Genomic DNA, 14,515 nt, shown 5'->3' with positions numbered 1-14,515 from the left:
TATGTCCCATTATACTTCATCATGTCTTGTGAAGATCGAAAGTAAAGTATTGATGATGATGTGAAAGATTAAAAAATTACTTTTATTTATAGTACTTCTAAAACGGTAAAAAAGCAATTATTTCATACATGCTGCAAAATAAAAGTACAAAAATATTCGTAAATTACAATGGTGACAGGCATCAACATATAAGCGAAGAAAGACGTTGTTTTGGGAACCGGTTTTTTTTTTATATATCATGTAAAAAGCATAAAATAAACGTACAAAAGAACCTGGCTTATTTTGAATAGAGAGATAAATCACTTAGTTCAAGGTAAATACTAGTTATCTGAATTCGAGTTAGCAGCTGGGATTCGAGTTACTACCTCTACTGTATTCTCTTATTCACTAACTTTGAGCTTCTTTGTAGAAGAAGGTCACCAATGACTGCCTTCCTCAAACACCACCACATTAACTACGACGGAAATTCTTCCCAGCCTGTACAAGGGACTTATCTTTATCTTTAAGGGTGTTGGGAAATTTCTCGTTACTTAGCGATTCGGTTGTTAGGCGCGCGCGCGATCATCCGGGAACTTCGCACTTTTAGGCGGGAAAATCGACCCTCAGAGAAATGTCCCAACACCCTTAAAGATAAAACATGCCCCCTTCAACTCCTCCCTCCTGTTGTAACGTCTAATTAACCGCCAAACCTAACTTGAGCGTATTTTTACAACATAGAAATAAAACACAATCCGGTAACGCATGCTGCAAGGTGCTTGGTTCTACTGCACCAAGAAGCCCTTCGATCAGGCAAAGTACACCAGGTTAGCTGCCCAAGCAGTTAACTCTCACAGTTTTTTTAGACGCTAAAAGAAGTATGTAGGCAGCTTGTATTTTGCCTCAGGAAAGTCAAAGGATAAATGGTATAAAAAGAATGATTTACTAGACTATGAACTACAGTAAAATAGTAAACTCCTCTCTAGTGCGTAACTTGGAAAGATCACTGTTACAAATGTCTTTTTCCTACAATCCCTACATGACGCATCTACTATAGCATAGACTTTACGTTGATAAGGTAACCTTTTACAATGAGCTATCATTCTCAATATTTAAACAGACGACTCTTGCCTTGTGGGGTTACATTCATTTTTCTAGTACGAAAGAGAACCGCGAATCTTTCCTATAGTTATCTAGTAGGCGAACGATTCCACTAATATTCGAGAATGTAAGACAACTCCTTTGCAACTTATCTAGTATGTTAGCGACACTCCATTCTTGTAAAGGTCATCTCAACAATTAACTCAAGATACTTAGTATGTAGTGGAAGGTTCTCTATAGTTCCCTAGTATGTTAGAAGACGGCCTTTCCCTGTAAAACCCGGGCAGCAGCCTGCGGCCAGCACGTGGATCATGGCTCCTCGGGGGCGATGGTGCCGGGAGAAGGTGTTCTCGTCTCCACCGTCAACGATGTCTTCAGCTATTGGGCCGGCCATGAAATGAAGGTACAACAGAATGTCTTAGAATGAGTCCACAGAGCGAAAGCAATAGAGGAAAAATACTATATGAAGATAAAAAATATTAGTTGACACAAGCGTAAGAAGTTAAATTAGAGTCAGGCGAAAAGAAAGCGAGTTGCATTAGATATTGCTTATATTTTAAAGCTGGCGTTAAATTTTTGGTATTCTTCTTAAATGTTTTCTTGGAAGAGTTCTTAAAAGAATTGCTTGTCTATACAATACAGCTTTATCAACTCAGCTGGCCTACTGTTAACGTCGCAATTATGAGTCCTATTTATCGTTATTTTTACATTGCTCTTGGACACATTCACTTGTTATACCTTCATTCAAGGCAGCAGCACTAACAGCCAGCCGGAGCTTACGCAGCGAGGCCACACATGCACTAACACTCCAAAAAAACACCACAACAAACCAACCTATATTAGCTGCATCCGTATGGAGCCGTCAGTGCGAAACTTGTTTGCGAATCACTGAGGATTCAAAACAAGATCTTAATCAAAATGAGATTGTATACAACGTTGCCTCTCTTCAAAAACTTGCTAGTTCAGAAAAAGGCAAGGTCAGGATGGGGGCCGAATAGGCGTGATATTAAAGTGACGCTGCCCCCACCACACCCCTATATACTACTGTGTAAGCAATTGGCACTTTTCGACCTGGATAGTTACTACCGTAATGTCGATTAAAATATTCATTCACGACAAAAGAGCTCAATTTTATAAGAAAACGCACCCAAAAAGTTCCACCGCCCCCTTTTGTAATATCACAACCTGCCTGGTTCCTTTTCGTAGGTACACACAGAAATCACCTTTTTGCTAAGTCAAAGACCTTTTGTTGCACAATTCGCGGCCTATTTAGAACCATATTATGCAGTAAGCAGTTTCTAGCTTCCGTCAATCAAATCTTATAGATTGTCCTAAAAGGATATTGATTAATGGTAGTAAAAAAATTTGATTTCGCTTTTGGTCATTTTGAGAACCGTAAAAAAAAACTAGCGATTGATTGCGTTTCTTGGAAATTATTCTTTTTATGGGAAACTGTTTTACCAAAAAAAAAAAAAAACATGAACATTAAGCTTCCAGTGAGAAACTTGGACTTCTCTGATACAAACATCCAGGAATCATAGGCTAGATTCTATGCCATTACTTGCCAACTTAAATTTGGCCCAACTCCCCCCCCCCCCCCTAAAATCCAAAACAAATCAAAATACAGGTATGATGATATAATGAAAGAAGGGGGGTTATGACCAAGATTAGATGTCGACATTGAAAACTTTCAACTATCCCTTGTGTGCAGGCGGTTTATCTTCACTTTAAGCCAATGCGTTATTTGTCTAAGGTCAAGGTGTGACCATTGTTACCCATAGTTCCTTGCAAGAAAGCCGTTCAAGCTTATGGGTGTTTAGGTATTGAAAGGAAGCACACATAGATGGTCGTTACAATATGTCAATGGCCTGTGTCAATGCTGAAATTGTACTAATACAATATACTCAAAGAGCCTCTTTCTGCCGCTATTATGTCATCCTAGCTAAGTACCAAGGATGAAAAAGCATCAATTTCCATCGGCTTATCTAGGAAAGCTGTTCTGATATTTTCGATTAAATTCTGTAAAAAAAAAAAACGTTAGATTTCAGGTGGTTATTTCATGAGATTTCTTCTCATATGTTTCCTTTAAATGTTGATTGAAAACAACAACAAAGGTGCGGTTGAGAAAGGCTCTTTAAAGGGATATTGTCATCAGTTGTGGGTTAGTCATTGACAACAATAATGTAATTTTTCCGATTAGCATAAGTCCCACACTGATTATCGAGTAAGCCATAGCAAGCCGACGACACTCCCCCTTAAATTATTCGCAAAAAAGTTTAATAACATTACTGTTATCCATATAACGCCGCACATAATTCCTCTTTGAAGTTGGATCATTTTTAAGTGTTTAGGGGCAAAACATCAAGAGCGCGGGTGACTGTTAACGCGTTATCGAGGAAGCGGTTATGAGAGAGAGACAAGAACATGAACAGGAGGCTGTGAGGAAGTTCACGAAAGGATTAAATTACTTTCTCAAGTTGGCTAATCACTAGTCCCCTGTGCAGCCATTCTGACCTCTGTCATGCAAAGCGTTTGAGCTGAATGTTTGGCTCGTGTGGCCTTGCATGACTGCAAAGGAGACTAACTTTACACTTTAGAAAAAGAGAAGGGAGAGGAGAAGGGCCCACGTACGTGTGAAAACACACAAACGCAAGCTTAATAGGCAGCGATTTTTCTCCACTTCCTTTTTCATATACGCCTCTTCGCTAGTGAAAACAGGCCTTTATGGATCTCTTCAACAGAGCGTCAAAGACCATTTTCGTACTCTTTTGACAAGGGAACCAATGGTATTTGAATGTTCCACTAAAACACTTGTTAACAAGTAACTTGTCGTGAAATGGAAGTAATCGGCTAACTACATAGATTCCGACCCCTCCCAGATGCCTCCATACGCATCCCATCCCTTTCTCGCCTTCATTCAACCCTGAAAGTCCGTAGATCTGGCGTGCGTGATAATGTTTCGTTTTTGTTTAGGATATTCAAACCTCTTTCTTTTTTTAATAGAACTTCTCCTTCATTATTTGATACTTTATAAATAGAATAAAGGCGTTTGTGTTGTAGGTTGGATTGAAATTCATGGTGATTCAAGCGGATTTAAATTCACTACTGAGATTAAGTTCTTATTTGTTTCATCGCATACGAAACCACGTGTCACGCACGTCGGACTCAGGGTTATTAGACATGACAAGAGGTCACACTAAAACCAAACGACTTATTTTAACAGTATCGCATGCATCAAGAAAATTAGTACTATACGATTAGAGTTAGACTTACAATTCAGAGTTTGCCTTGCTCTTGCACTCGTGCAGTAAGACTCGATGACCCTCAGAATCAACATATCCTCTTCTAGTACGTGTGTGGTACTCCCTGTATAAAGTGAATCAGGAAAGACGTTTCAAAACCAGTCATTCCAAAGCCTCTAGTGCTAACTGAGTATACCCAAAACTTCTTGAGTACTGTAGCTAAAAGAATAGGCATGGGTGATGTTGGTAATTAAGCGATGGTGACAGACAAGTAATCCAAATGTACAAAGTACAGTAAAAACAACAACATTGGTTACAGTATAGTTAAAGTAATGGACATGGGTGATGTCGGTTATAAGCCAATCTGGGGATAGTCACGAGGCCTGGACTAGTGCAACTTTACACAAGATTGAAGGATACCGACGACAGTCGTGTGAAGGATTTTATTAGGGAATGCGACTAACACACTAAAACATGTCTCTATGATGTCGACGCTTAAAAGACCTCACTTGCTTTTTCGTGATATTTTATTCCTGGTATTTAGAACAATGAACAATTACACAAATCCCTTGAATATTAAGGTTAATCATACTTTGAATCTGTAAATAGTGGTGTTTAGCTTGAAGTTGACAAGACCTTAATTCCCAAGTAATTTAGTAAACAAATCAATAGTTTAATATCATTAACAGTATATTTATATATTTACCCGTGGAAGTAGAGGATCTACTGTTTCTCTCATCATCTGTGATTTCACTTTTTGCACGACCTGTGTACGTCCATTAAGACTGTTTAAACCATTACTCGTGTTTAGGCCCTGAACACTACACTACTGCAAGTAACGTCCCTCCAACGTGGAGTTCCAAATAGCTACCTGTGGTGTCACTGATCGAGTAGAGACAGGGACCTTGCAGTGGTACAGAGTTAGATCTCATGGCCATTGATTTGTAGTTCATCAAATTACTTTAGATCTTAGACTGAAAACCGATTCATTTTAAGTGTATTTCATAAATTTAATCTGTTTCTGGATTGAGTTTTTAAGTTTAGGTTTTGTTTTATGTTACATTATCGCCACAGTAATTTTCCGCCAAAGTCTAAAGAAACCAGGGCTAAATTGATGATAAAATTTCATGATAAGATTGATAACACTTTATAAGTTTACACAGAGGTATATTAGAGGTATATGTATTATAATGCATGCAAAAGAAATGAGAGAGGAACAAAAAATTATGGAGGCAAAATCAATATAGAGCGCATAGAGGCATTATATATATTATCTTATAATGATTTATAATGGTGATTATTGAATAAAAACAATGCAAAAATACAGCACGACAAGAAACCATGGGATGCCTAGAATATCTATATCAATCGATCGATCAAATATCACTTGTGTTAATATTTAAAAAAAATACAGGCACACAATGAAACCGTTCATAACTAGAGGTTAATCAATTCTAAAACTTACTTGTATAGCTGGAAATCTATGCTATATATCTCAAACTAGTGTTTATCCCTTGAAGAATCGAATAAAGCATAACCTAATTCCTTACTTGGAGTGGTTTCCACTGTAGGTTACTTTTCTTGTCAAGCCGTAAACAGAATTAGTGCACTATGTGGATTTTAATGTGAGCAATTAGAATGCATTTGCAAAAAGAAAGAAAGGAAATAAAAAGAAAAACAGGTCAGCTTAATAACACAGAGGGTAAAAAAAAAGAATAAAAAAGAGGCACAGAGGCTGAGAATTAGAAAGTTTTAAGAGTACCGTTTACTTACAATCCGCAGTGCAAGTTTTGAAAGTAGAAAGTGGACTAATGGTAAGACAACCTACAAAAAGGACGTTAGCAACCACTCATGAAATGGCAACACATCAACGCTTTTACTTTTTTTAACCTTTTTTATCTCTATCGGTCATATCTGTGGAAAAGTCTACAAGCAAAGGGAAAAATACTGAATATACAAATTAGAAAACTTTGATGAAATCAAAAATCAACATTCAGTTTCAAAAATCAACATTCATGAAATGCCAGGTTTAGACGTGTGTTTTTTTTTAGGAGCACAACGATACAAGCAACCCCGTCCCCAGGGTCTTCTGGGTAATTTTTAATGCGGCGTGATAGCTGATAGACGCCATGGTTTAAATTTAACCATAAGACCCTGTGGACGGGGTTTACAAAGATGCAGTAAACGAGCTGTCGACAGCGCATGCGCGAGTAACAATCAAACATTTGTACAATGTGGTTACATTTAAATCAGATTTAAAAGTTAAAATATTTAAAAAGATGTGGAATACAAAACGAGGTTAAAAATGAAAGTGGAGTCTGATAAAAACCGTCCCAAAAGCGATTTTTATGTCTGAGAAATATGAAAGAAAATCTCTTAATTGCATTAACCTCCATACATCATCTAACTAATCTCAAACGTATAAGGTATACGCAAAAATTTATTTTGTCTTCTTATGTGAAATATGTTATAGAGTTTCTGCCAGCCGCTGTTTTGTCATCCTATCAAAATTCTAAGTGTGAGAAAATATCCATTTGCATCGGCTGATTTGGGGAAGTGAATGCAGTATTTTCAATTACATTTGGTAAATGAAGTATAAGACTATGTTTTTGATGGTAATAAAATGTGTGGATGAGGTGCTGAGGTGGTAATAAAAGGTGTGGCTCTTTAAAATCTTAAAGTAGGGAAAAATTTCTTGACTCGAGCTATAAGCGCTCACCATGTGGGAAGCACTGCATGACGGAGAAGTCTGCGGAGTAAACAGACATGCGCAGATTGTTTATTGAAGATAAACTTTATCTATGGCTCTTATTCAAAGCGGTAGCCTGAGGTATTCAAACAAAATGACCAAAAAATGTCTTGGGGCTTATTTGGCTTAATTTTGATTACAACGACACATAAACGTTGCCTGAAACGCAGACTAAAAAAACCAAATCCTTAACTTTTATACTCCCGGCAAAGCATGTTAACGCTCGAATAAAAAAAAAGTTATTGGCATTAATTTAAGAAATCATTTTAGCGATTGACAATGTTATGTAGGTAACTGTTGCAACAAGTACTTGTAAAAAAATAATAAACTGCTTCGTTTACTCAACAATAACACATGTAACATCGCTTTAGAAATCAATAGTAACAGTTGAAAAATAACATGCACTAAAAATTTTGCGTTGCGAGGTTTAACGAGTTTACTTAGTCAGCAATGAAGTAGTTAACCTGTGGCGTAAAAGCAGAGCTGTGTTTGGCTTGAAGCAACACACGTGACATAAAGGCGACAAACGGGTATTTTCGGGCCACAAATATGTAAGAAAGAACCATTCTACACAGTTATGAAAAGCTCAGAATGCAGATAAGTGGCTGGAACAAAGGGGGAACAATATATGTCTTTTTCTGACAATTTTTTTTCTGAAGGCTTCTTGCGATTTTTCACGTCTTCATACAAATCATACGTTGCGCTCCTGCCTTGTCGAATCTAATTGTCTATTTGTATCGACACGAATACATTGGGTTCAACGATTTAAGCGTCGCACTAGATAAGTCGCGCTAAATATGTTGTGAGTAGTAAAAGGTGACTTGATGTGGTGTTTTTATTGCACAAAATCAAAAAAAAAAATGGGAAAAATATGATATTAGATTCGGCACATCAAAAACTCAGTGTCGTACTTTTGCCTTGAGCATGACAGACGCAGCCGAGCTTAATGAGGTTCGACGGAAACCTCAACCGTTAAAAAACAAAAGAATCTATTAGAATCCGAGATATTTAACAGACCATCCCCTCTAAATTATCGATCACATCCTCGAAGAAACTTTCAATAGACACATTGCCTTCAATATTTTGAAATATTTTTCGCGTTTTACGTTAAAATCATCGGAGATTGTTACGTAATCGACAGGAAGTAAACTGGTGACAATGCGGCTTTAATGTCGTGTCTAACGTTCATGTGCCCAATCCAAACAATAAGATTCGGCACAGCAGAGGCGCGACGTATGAATCGGGTCCCTATATAACACTGTTTTACATTTTTTTACATTGAATATTTCATAGTTATATATATTGTTAAGCTATCAAAGAAAGACAAACCTTGTTTCTTCTTGGTCGCATGAAGCAGACCTTTGACTGAGCGACCCATGGACGTGTCCGGCTTAAAGAAAAGATGAAGGGGGTTATTTCACTCCAGTCTCAAAACCATCTTCAACAATCATAGCAAGCATTGCAAAAAAATTGCTAACATATTCCCTTTCTTATAGAGAACCGATAGTTGCAAGTAACGCTTGATGGTTAATACCATCTTTGGCAATAGCAAGCCTCGGGAAATGATCGCCAACGCATTGTCTTTGTCTTGTAGAAAGCCAAACGAGACGGCGCATATGCAATGGTGGCTTGCTAGCCGGGGCTAGCACAGGGATTGTACACCTTTTTTGACATTTTAAAATTGTCAAACTTAATCGAAATAGGTGCATACATTTAAACGAATTTGTGACAGCACAATTAACGTGAACTATATCATTCTCCTGTGAGATGATGATTTCATTTTATATGTATAAGTTCTTATATTTCAGTACAGGATAACGAAGGTACACTTGGTGTAGTTCACAGGATGTTTATTTACCTCTTTGGCCATAAGCGCGTACGCTGGCCGTAGGGGAGGGGTAGGTCGTAATTTTGAGATGTCCCAGCGCTTGGCCCGTTGAGGACTGGAGGGGACTGAGCCAATGGCGGTCATCTCAGTCGAGTGTGACGTTGACATGGTACGCACGATGTCGGAGCCCTGTGGTATTCATCAGGATAAGGGGGTAATACAAGAGGGAGGACGGTGAGGTGGTGGTTAATACTAAAATACAATAAAATTAACTTTTCAAACAAAACTTCAGCTAGGGACATATTGTAAGTGCACATGTCAGGTAACTGTGATCAGTAGCAGCCCTCAAACTTATGGCAGGCACGACACAGACACACGAAAAAACAAGGGGGCACGCCCCTACTTGTAATTTTTTTATAATTAAAAGCTGTGGGCACGGCGCCATGACCCTATGGGCGCTACAGCAGGGTTAAAAATGTACCTGAAAGTCTGTAGAATGTACTTGAAAGTCTGTAGAATGTACCTGAAAGTCTGAGTAATGTACCTGAAAGTCTGTGTGATGTATCTGAAAGTCTGTGTAATGTACCTGAAAGTCTGTGTAATGTACCTGAAAGTCTGTGTAATGTACCTGAAAGTCTGTAGAATGTACCTGAAAGTCTGTAGAATGTACCTGAAAGTCTGTGTGATGTATCTGAAAGTCTGTGTAATGTACCTGAAAGTCTGTGTAATGTACCTGAAAGTCTGTGTAATGTACCTGAAAGTCTGTGTAATGTACCTGAAAGTCTGTAGAATGTACCTGAAAGTCTGTAGAATGTACCTGAAAGTCTGTGTGATGTATCTGAAAGTCTGTGTAATGTACCTGAAAGTCTGTGTAATGTACCTGAAAGTCTGTATAATGTACCTGAAAGTCTGTGTGATGTACCTGAAAGTCTGTGTGATGTACCTGAAAGTCTGTGTAATGTACCTGAAAGTCTGTGTAATGTACCTGAAAGTCTGAGTAATGTACCTGAAAGTCTGTGTAATGTACCTGAAAGTCTGTGTAATGTACCTGAAAGTCTGAGTAATGTACCTGAAAGTCTGTGTAATGTATCTGAAAGTCTGTGTAATGTACCTGAAAGTCTGTGTGATGTACCTGAAAGTCTGTGTGATGTATCTGAAAGTCTGTGTAATGTACCTGAAAGTCTGTGTGATGTACCTGAAAGTCTGTGTAATGTATCTGAAAGTCTGTGTAATGTACCTGAAAGTCGGTGTTATGTACCTGAAAGTCTGTGTGATGTACCTGAAAGTCTGTGTTATGTACCTGAAAGTCTGTGTTATGTACCTGAAAGTCTGTGTTATGTACCTGAAAGTCTGTGTAATGTACCTGAAAGTCTGTGTTATGTACCTGAAAGTCTGAGTAATGTACCTGAAAGTCTGTGTAATGTACCTGAAAGTCTGAGTAATGTACCTGAAAGTCTGTGTGATGTACCTGAAAGTCTGTGTAATGTACCTGAAAGTCTGTAGAATGTACCTGAAAGTCTGTGTGATGTATCTGAAAGTCTGCGTAATGTACCTGAAAGTCTGTGTAATGTACCTGAAAGTATGTGTAATGTACCTGAAAGTCTGAGTAATGTACCTGAAAGTCTGTGTAATGTACCTGAAAGTCTGTGTAATGTACCTAAAAGTCTGTGTTATGTACCTGAAAGTCTGTGTGATGTACCTGAAAGTCTGTGTGATGTACCTGAAAGTCTGTGTGATGTACCTGAAAGTCTGTGTAATGTATCTGAAAGTCTGTGTAATGTACCTGAAAGTCTGTGTGATGTACCTGAAAGTCTGTGTGATGTATCTGAAAGTCTGTGTTATGTACCTGAAAGTCTGTGTAATGTATCTGAAAGTCTGTGTAATGTACCTGAAAGTCTGTGTTATGTACCTGAAAGTCTGAGTAATATACCTTAAAGTCTGTGTAATGTACCTGAAAGTCTGAGTAATGTACCTGAAAGTCTGTGTAATGTACCTGAAAGTCTGAGTAATATACCTGAAAGTCTGTGTAATGTACCTGAAAGTCTGTGTAATGTACCTGAAAGTCTGTGTGATGTACCTGAAAGTCTGTGTGATGTACCTGAAAGTCTGTGTGATGTACCTGAAAGTCTGTGTAATGTATCTGAAAGTCTGTGTAATGTACCTGAAAGTCTGTGTGATGTACCTGAAAGTCTGTGTGATGTATCTGAAAGTCTGTGTTATGTACCTGAAAGTCTGTGTAATGTATCTGAAAGTCTGTGTAATGTACCTGAAAGTCTGTGTTATGTACCTGAAAGTCTGAGTAATATACCTGAAAGTCTGTGTAATGTACCTGAAAGTCTGAGTAATGTACCTGAAAGTCTGTGTAATGTACCTGAAAGTCTGAGTAATATACCTGAAAGTCTGTGTAATGTACCTGAAAGTCTGTGTAATGTACCTGAAAGTCTGAGTAATGTACCTGAAAGTCTGTGTAATGTACCTGAAAGTCTGTGTAATGTACCTGAAAGTCTGTGTAATGTACCTGAAAGTCTGTGTGATGTACCTGAAAGTCTGTGTGATGTACCTGAAAGTCTGTGTAATGTATCTGAAAGTCTGTGTAATGTACCTGAAAGTCTGTGTAATGTACCTGAAAGTCTGTGTGATGTACCTGAAAGTCTGTGTGATGTACCTGAAAGTCTGTGTTATGTACCTGAAAGTCTGTGTGATGTACCTGAAAGTCTGTGTAATGTACCTGAAAATCTGTGTGATGTACCTGAAAGTCTGTGTGATGTACCTGAAAGTCTGTGTAATGTACCTGAAAGTCTGTGTAATGTACCTGAAAGTCTGTGTAATGTACCTGAAAGTCTGTGTGATGTATCTGAAAGTATGTGTGATGTACCTGAAAGTCTGTGTGATGTACCTGAAAGTCTGTGTAATGTACCTGAAAGTCTGAGTAATGTACCTGAAAGTCTGAGTTATGTACCTGAAAGTCTGTGTTATGTACCTGAAAGTCTGAGTAACGTACCGGAAAGTCTGTGTAATGTACCTGAAAGTCTGTGTAATGTACCTGAAAGTCTGTGTAATATACCTGAAAGTCTGTGTAATATACCTGAAAGTCTGTGTAATGTACCTGAAAGTCTGTGTAATGTACCTGAAAGTCTGTGTAATGTACCTGAAAGTCTGTGTAACGTACCTGTGAGCCTGTCATGGTCCCACTTGACTTCTTCAGCGTGGCTGATCCAGGCGGGGACCCTGTGGCCTCATTACGAGGGGGACTGGGCTTATCGGTGCCAACAGCCTGTCCTCCATGCCGCACCTCCCAAGGCGACCGGTCGCTTAACGTGGGGCTAACACCTGACTGGCCAAGGAGCTCGGGAAGTGTTTCCATCCAGGCCGCCTTTTCTGGTGCGTGGTTGGTTGAGAGCTTCATTACGTCACCATTAGCTATTAGGGACAGGAAGACAATGACCAAAAGAAGTGATGGCTAATTGTGGGCACGGTCTAATCTGAGAAGACGAGGGATTCACAGGCCCTTATGTAGAGAGCCAGGTTTTGACATCTCAGAAAAAAACCTAAGTGGACCTGACCTGGGTTCTAACCCTGGTCCTCTTGCTTGAAGACCAAGCCTGTACCACTGAGCTATCGCATCACTCTCTAAACACGTTTGACGTTGTCATCGGCCTGCTTTTAGAATGCCCTCTAAATTTCCTAATTCAACATACCTTTGATTTCAAATGCGTTTAGAATCCCTTCAGTGTCTTCCAGAGACCGCACTGATATGTTAGAAATGTCATATTTGCGCTGAAAATACACAAAAATGCATCGCTTTAGTTTTTGTAATCAGTGATAAGCCGCCATTTTGTTATCCAAACAAAATACCAATTGTGTACCATTTCCATCCGTGGATTTAGGAAAACCATAAATAAAATATTCAACTTTGTTTTAGATGGTTATTAAGAAATTTTGTCACATAATATGTCTTCTGATGTTGAAGAAAAAAATAACAAGGCGTGGCTGACTGGGGCTACTTAAAGATCTTAAGTCTCTTTTCCGCCCAAAATCAGAAAATTTCAACAATGGCGACTGGAAATAAGCAGAAAACAGTCCTAATCCCACTTTTTTTTGCTAGTGTTTGCCGTGCAGGGTAAGATTTAGCCTTATACGATGCTTTCCCTTTCAAGTTGGTACTTTTGTTTTCCATTCAAATTCCCTGCATGTTTTGATTGACATAAGCTAAATCCCGCTGAGCCTTATGTGCACACTTTGTAAAAAAAAAATCTGGTGCAAACTCACCTCAAAGCAGAAACCGCTGAGTTTGGCGCTGACGGACAGGATGATGAGACACGATGAGAAGAGCAAGAAGTAGCGCTCACGAACCTCTCCCTCATCCCCATGAATCAGGAACTGCGCCATCAGGATGACGTCACCCAGCTTGTTAATCTCCTGAAAGCATCAGGTGCACATCAAGTATATGTACACTATGATATCATAATTAATGTTGTTTATGTTGGGCTCCTTGTGGCCTGGGCCTGCCTTAAATGGTCAGCATAGTTGTTAAGTTTTTGGGTAGGTCATTCACATATGGTTCACTATAGTGCCCTAAACCATTACTATAGTGAACCATATATGAAGGATCTACGTTTCTTTTCTAAGCGCTCTTTTATGTTGATTAAAGCCTTTGTAATGGCCACCACATACTACTTCAAATCTTTATTTTCAAGGTTGAAAGGTTGGGGCTTCAATGAAAGCATACCATCATTCTTTGCAAGAACCATTCGTAAATGGAATGCCCTTCTTGCTGGATCCATTATTTACTGCCACGTCAATAGCCGCCATTTAAAATGCTTACAAATAAGTTGGTGCAAGTAACATATTACATGTTGTATGGTGTCACCTACCTCTTGGTCCAAGCCCTCTATGGTCCCTGTTAAGATTTCCAACTCTGTCTCTTTCTTCTTCCTCATTTCGTTACAACTCGTCTACCACAAGCACAAAACACAAAAAAACTTAATTCTACCCGGGCAGCCATTTTTGTTACAAGAACCCACCACTGGACTGGAAGGTCCGCTCTAATTAAGGAAAATTGAGTACCACTGCGAGCTAAGACGAGCTGCCTATGACAAGGCTTCTGGAACTACGCGCTTTTGCGGAAGCGCTTAATTTGGCTTTTTCCGCGTAATCCGCATAATCAACAAATTTCCGCGTAATTTGGCTAAATTTTGAAAGACAAAACATTTAAGTGCACAGCTGATGTATTCTTTTAGGGTTCTTTCCTCTATTTCTCGTAAAAAAAGAGAGATATTCTTTGTAAGAGTGCGATATTTCGAACTGAATTTCGAAAACAAATAAAATGACTAGGCATTCTTTGCTAAACCGCGAAGGCCTAGGACTAATAATAAAATACCTTTTTAAATTGGCTGGTGGCTAGGAGCCAATGAAAACTCGCCTAAGGTATTTTTGCGCAAAAAATTAACCTTTTCAAGTTATTTTGTGCTTTCCTTCGGTACAAAATGTAGTTTGGACGTAAAAGTTGATATTCCGTGTAACTTAGCGCGTAATTCAGTAAAGAATCCCGCAAAATTTTGATTTTTAAAGAAAAATGTATTGCAAAATCCCGCGTAATTTAGCGCGTTATCATTGATT

General features: G+C 38.7%; 1 protein-coding gene across 13 annotated transcripts in view; it reads right to left on the bottom strand.

Annotated features, from left to right (window-relative positions):
- Window positions 1–14,515, bottom strand: part of LOC5507065 (rho guanine nucleotide exchange factor 7) — a 45,180-nt gene that overhangs the window by 3,094 nt on the left and 27,571 nt on the right. For 5 of the 13 annotated variants that reach the window (XM_048733150.1, XM_048733151.1, XM_032375548.2 and 2 more), the window contains 10 exons: window positions 13,771–13,851; window positions 13,166–13,315; window positions 12,595–12,673; window positions 12,066–12,316; window positions 8,927–9,085; window positions 8,398–8,458; window positions 7,039–7,068; window positions 6,093–6,143; window positions 5,026–5,085; window positions 4,351–4,443 (listed from right to left, as the gene is read on the bottom strand). In XM_048733150.1, coding sequence (XP_048589107.1) covers window positions 4,351–4,443; window positions 5,026–5,085; window positions 6,093–6,143; window positions 7,039–7,068; window positions 8,398–8,458; window positions 8,927–9,085; window positions 12,066–12,316; window positions 12,595–12,673; window positions 13,166–13,315; window positions 13,771–13,851 — 1,015 coding nt within the window. Of the gene's footprint in view, window positions 1–61; window positions 1,456–1,911; window positions 1,966–4,350; window positions 4,444–5,025; window positions 5,086–6,092; window positions 6,144–7,038; window positions 7,069–8,397; window positions 8,459–8,926; window positions 9,086–12,065; window positions 12,317–12,594; window positions 12,674–13,165; window positions 13,316–13,770; window positions 13,852–14,515 lie in introns of those variants that run through there. The other 8 variants (XM_032375556.2, XM_032375555.2, XM_032375550.2 and 5 more) reach the window with 8 other exon arrangements.

The sequence above is a fragment of the Nematostella vectensis genome, chromosome 9, assembly GCF_932526225.1.
Source record: "Nematostella vectensis chromosome 9, jaNemVect1.1, whole genome shotgun sequence".
Classification (NCBI taxonomy): domain Eukaryota; kingdom Metazoa; phylum Cnidaria; class Anthozoa; order Actiniaria; family Edwardsiidae; genus Nematostella; species Nematostella vectensis.
This window is presented reverse-complemented; position numbering and strand designations above follow the sequence as displayed.